The sequence below is a fragment of the Etheostoma spectabile genome, chromosome 3 (assembly GCF_008692095.1).
Source record: "Etheostoma spectabile isolate EspeVRDwgs_2016 chromosome 3, UIUC_Espe_1.0, whole genome shotgun sequence".
In the NCBI taxonomy this organism is placed as follows: domain Eukaryota; kingdom Metazoa; phylum Chordata; class Actinopteri; order Perciformes; family Percidae; genus Etheostoma; species Etheostoma spectabile.
This window is the reverse complement of record NC_045735.1, coordinates 34,313,145-34,318,117: the sequence shown is the minus strand read 5'-3', so window position 1 is coordinate 34,318,117 and position 4,973 is coordinate 34,313,145. Positions and strand designations below refer to the sequence as shown.

Genomic DNA, 4,973 nt, shown 5'->3' with positions numbered 1-4,973 from the left:
GAACTGTTTTTAACTCCTTGCTACTTTGAGATTTCATTTGAAATGTAAAGGGCATTATAAATTAAATGTATTATTATTATTAAAACACTAGAGCCCGACCGAGGTATCGGCAGGGGGAGACGCCGGAGCAGGGGGAATGAGAGAGGGAGACGCCAGAGCAGGGGGAATGAGAGGGGGAGACGCCAGAGCAGGGGGAATGAGAACGGAAAGGGGACGCGCGGAGAGCAGGGGGATGGCAGGGGGGAGACGCCAGAGCAGGGGAAATGAGAGGGGGCAGACGCCAGACAGCAAGCAGGGGACTGAGAGGGGGACGACGCCAGAGCAGGGGGGATGAGAAGGAGGAGACGCTAGAGACAGTGGGGAGAATGCAGAGGGGGAGAGACGCCAGGCAGGGGGAAAATGAGGAGGGGGGAGACGCCAGAGCAGGGGGAATGAGAGAGGGAGACGCCAGAGCAGGGGGAATGAGAGAGGGAGACGCCAGAGCAGGGGGCTCTTGAGCAAGGCACCAAACCCCGCCAGTCCCCCCCCCACTCTTGAGTGTGTGTATAGAGAGATTACGAACAAAACAGAGTGTAGATTGTAATTTCCCCACTAGGGATCAATCTGACCGCCATTTTCTTTTCTGTTTCCAGCATTAACTTCAGCCACGACTCGTCCTTCCTGTGCGCCTCCAGCGATAAAGGAACAGTTCACATCTTCGCGCTCAAAGACACCAAACTCAACCGCCGCTCGGCGTAGGTCCCGCTGCCGCCAACCTCTCGCCTATAAAACCGCGGCTAAGACTGTTTATGGAGTTTGGATGTCGAATGTCTTTCTGTCTTTCTGTCTGTCTGTCTCAGGCTGGCCCGTGTTGGGAAGGTGGGCCCTGTGATTGGTCAGTACGTGGACAGCCAGTGGTCGTTGGCCAGCTTCACCGTGCCGGCAGAGTGCGCCTGCATCTGCGCTTTTGGAAAAAACACGTCCAAGAACGTCAACTCTGTCATTGGTGAGGAAACACGGATCACACGTAACATAACACGTGTCCACGTACATAACACGTGTCCAAACAACGTAACATGTGTCCACATACATCATGTGTCCCCATTTATTACGTGTCACCATTTATCACGTGTCCACACAACGTAACATGTGTCCCCACACATAACATGTGTCCCCACACACAACGTGTGTCCCCACACATAACATGTGTCCCCAAACATAACTTGTGTCCACATACACAACGTGTGTCCACATACACGTGTGTCCCCACACATAACGTGTGTCCACACACACAACATGTGTCCCCAAACATAACGTGTGTCCCCACACATAACATGTGTCCCCAAACATAACGTGTGTCCACATACACAACGCGTGTCCACATACACAACGTGTGTCCCCACACATAACGTGTGTCCACGTACTTAACACGTGTCAACACATATAACACGTGTCCATGTACACAACGTGTGTCCACGTACACGTGTGTCCACATACGTAACGTGTCCACACACATAACACGTGTCCACATACATAACGCGTGTCAACACAAATCACGTGTCCACGTACATAACACGTGTCCACACAAATCACGTGTCCACGTACATAACACATGTCCACACAAATCATGTGTCGGTCACGGTTTAGAAGTAGAAACATGTTGAACTCATTGTAGAGCGAATACATTGTGTTGTACTTTATTGCTCTTACGTTTCCTAATATTTGAAAACTGTGCAGCGAGGTTGTATCTAACATTTTATCTAACGTTGTATCTAAGGGTTTATCTAACGTATCTAAGGTTGTATCTAACGTATCTAACGTTGTATCCAACGTATCTAAGGTTGTATCTAACGTATCTAACGTTGTATCTAACGTTGTATCTAAGGGTTTATCTAACGTATCTAACGTTGTATCTAAGGTTTTATCTAACGTATCTAAGGGTTTATCTAACGTATCTAACGTTGTATCTAACGTTGTATCTAACGTATCTAAGGTTTTATCTAATGTTGTATCTAACGTATCTAACGTTGTATCTAACGTTGTATCTAAGGTTTTATCTAACGTATCTAACGGTGTATCTAAGGGTTTATCTAACGTTGTATCTAAGTTGTATCTAAGGTGTTATCTAAGTGTATAAACGTGTATCTTAAGGGGTTATCTAACGTTGTATCTAAACGTTGTATTAAGGTGTATCTAAAAGTTGGTATCTAGGTTGTATCTAAGGTTGTATCTGTACGGTGGATCTCAAGGTTTCATCTAACGTTTGATCTAACGTTGTATCTAAACGTATCTAAGGTTTATCAACGTTGTATCTAAGGTTGTAATCTAAATGTGTATCTAACGTTGTATCTAAGTTTTATCTAACGTATCTACGTTGTATCTAAGGGTTTATCTAAACGTGTATCTAACTGTATCTAAGTATCTAAGGGTGTTTATCTAAACGTATATAACGTGTATAACCGTGTATCTAATGTTGTATCTAATTTTACTAGGGTATCAAGTATCTAACGTTGTATCTAAGGGTTTATCTAAGTGTTATCTACGTATCTAAGGTTTTATCTAACGATCAAGGTTTTATCCAAGGGGTTATCCAAGGTTTGTATCTAACGTTGGATCTAAGGGTTTATTAACGTACCTAAACGGATCTAAGGTTTTATCTAAGGGTTATCTAACGTTATTAACGTATCTAAGGTTTTATCTAACGTTGTATCTAAGGTTTTATCTAACGTATCTAATGTATTAAGTGGTATCTAAGGGTTATCTAACGTATCTAACGTATCTAAGGTTTTATTAAAGTTGTTCTAAGGTTTACTAATATCTAGATCTAGTATCTAATGTGTATCTAACGATCTAAACGTTGTGATCTAACGTTGTATTAAGGTTTTATCTAACGTATCTAACGTTGTACTAACGGTTATCAACGTTGTATCTAACGTTAATCTACTTGTATCTAACGTTGTATCTAACGTATAAGTGTATTAACGTGTATCAAGTGGTATAGGCGTATCGAACGTTGTATCTAAGCGGTTATATAACGTTGTATAACGTATCTAAGGTTTACTCGAACGTATTCCAGGTTTTATCAAACGTATCCAAGGTTTTATTAACGTGTATCTAACGTTGATCTAAGGGGTTATCTAACGTATCTAACGTTGTCGTCTGCTCGCCTGCAGCCATCTGCTGGACGGGACCTTCCATACGTACGGTTCACCCGGATGGAAACTGCAACCGGGGAAGCCTTCGACGTTATCTGGACATCTGTGATGGACGACGACTTCTGAGACAGATTACAACTTAGAAGAGGAAAGGGGACGAGGACGAGGAGGGAAAGGGGGACGAGGATGAGGAGGAAAGGGGACGAGGATGAGGAGGAGGAGGGGATGAGGAGGAGAGGGGATGAGGAGGAAAGGGGACGAGGACGAGGAGGAAAGGGGACGAGGATGAGGAGGAGACGGGGACGAGGAGGAAAGGGACGAGGACATCGCTGACGAATGAAAACGGGAAGAGTTATTTGATTGTTGTGTGGGGAAAATGTCCCGAGAAGGGAATCCGAGGACTTTATCACGAGGACCGTTTTTTTAACTGTGTTGTTGTAATTGGTGTGCTACAGTAGAATATAAATATGAAAAACATTTTCTGTTAGCGCATATATAAATACAATAAATAAAAGTCTACAAGTGTAAATCAAACTGAAATTAAAATTCTTTTTGATAAGAAATCAGTATTTACATCCCCTGTTTTTGTTTTGAGTGCTTACTTTTTAGTAAAAACCCGAAAGAAAAGACGTGTAAAGGTTAGTAAAGGTAGCCACTATATCTATATCTATAGGATAAGTCTATATAAAGAGACTCAGATACAGTATTGGACACTAAGGTCTATAAAGAGACTTCAGATACGTATTAAGGACACTAGGTATAATAAAGGAGACTTCAGATACAGATAAGGCCCTAAGGGTCTATATAAGAGACTTCAGATACCGTATTAGGGGCCCACAAGGTCTATATAAAGAGACATTCAGATACAGTATTAGGGACCACTAAGGCTATATAAAAAAGAGACTTCAGATCCAGTATTAAGGACACTAAGGTCTATATAAAGAGACTTCAGTAGTGACCCAGTATATAAGGGGACCACTAAGGTCTATATAAAAGAGACTTCAAATACAGTATAGTTCGGGACATAAGGTTCATAAAAAGAGACTTCAGATACAGTATAGGGGACCACGAAGGTCTATATAAAGAGACATTCGATACAGTATTAGGGGACCACTAAGGTTCTATATAAAGAGACTTCAGATGACAGTATAGGGGACCACTAAGGTCATATAAAGAGATTCAGTTACAGTATATTAGGGGCCACTAAGGTCTATATAAAGAGACTTCAGATACAGTATTAGGGGACCACAAGGTGCTATATAAAGAGACTTCAGATCAGTATTAGGACCACTAAGGTTATATAAAAGAGACTTCAGATCCAGTATTAAGGACCACTAAGGTATATAAAGAGACTCAGATCCTAGTAGTATTAGGACCACTAGGTCTATAAAAAGAGACTTCATACAGTATTAGGGACCATAAGTCTATTAAAGAGATTAAGAACTGTATTAGGGACACTAAGGTCTATATAAAGAGACTTCAGATACAGTATTAGGGGACACTAAGGTCTATATAAGGGATTCAGATACAGTATTAGGGGACCACTAGGTCTATATAAAGAGACTTCAGATACAGTATTAGGGGACCACTAAGGTCTATATAAAGAGACTTCAGATACAGTATTAGGGGACCACTAAGGTCTTTATAAAAGAGACTTCCGATCCAGTATTGTATTGATTAAAAGAGACACGTCCACACAAAGCAACAGTGAATAAAAGTATAACTTTCTGTACTTACTCCATCTTACTAACCGTACGTACACACCGCCGCCGACTTGAGCTGCAAAAAAGCTCCGGCCGCCCCGCCAAAAACGCTTGTCAAAAAGTACGGGGACGCTTT

General features: G+C 42.0%; 1 protein-coding gene across 1 annotated transcript in view; it reads left to right on the top strand.

Moving 5' to 3' along the window:
- The window catches only part of LOC116687054 (WD repeat domain phosphoinositide-interacting protein 4), a gene marked incomplete at its 5' end in the record, with an annotated part of 4,907 nt that extends 1,647 nt beyond the window's left edge, over positions 1 to 3,260 (top strand). The window contains 3 exons of the mRNA XM_032512141.1: positions 633 to 734; positions 840 to 1,026; positions 3,153 to 3,260. Coding sequence (XP_032368032.1) covers positions 633 to 734; positions 840 to 1,026; positions 3,153 to 3,260 — 397 coding nt within the window. The remainder of the gene's footprint in view (positions 1 to 632; positions 735 to 839; positions 1,027 to 3,152) is intronic.
- Positions 3,261 to 4,973: the final 1,713 nt, after the last annotated feature.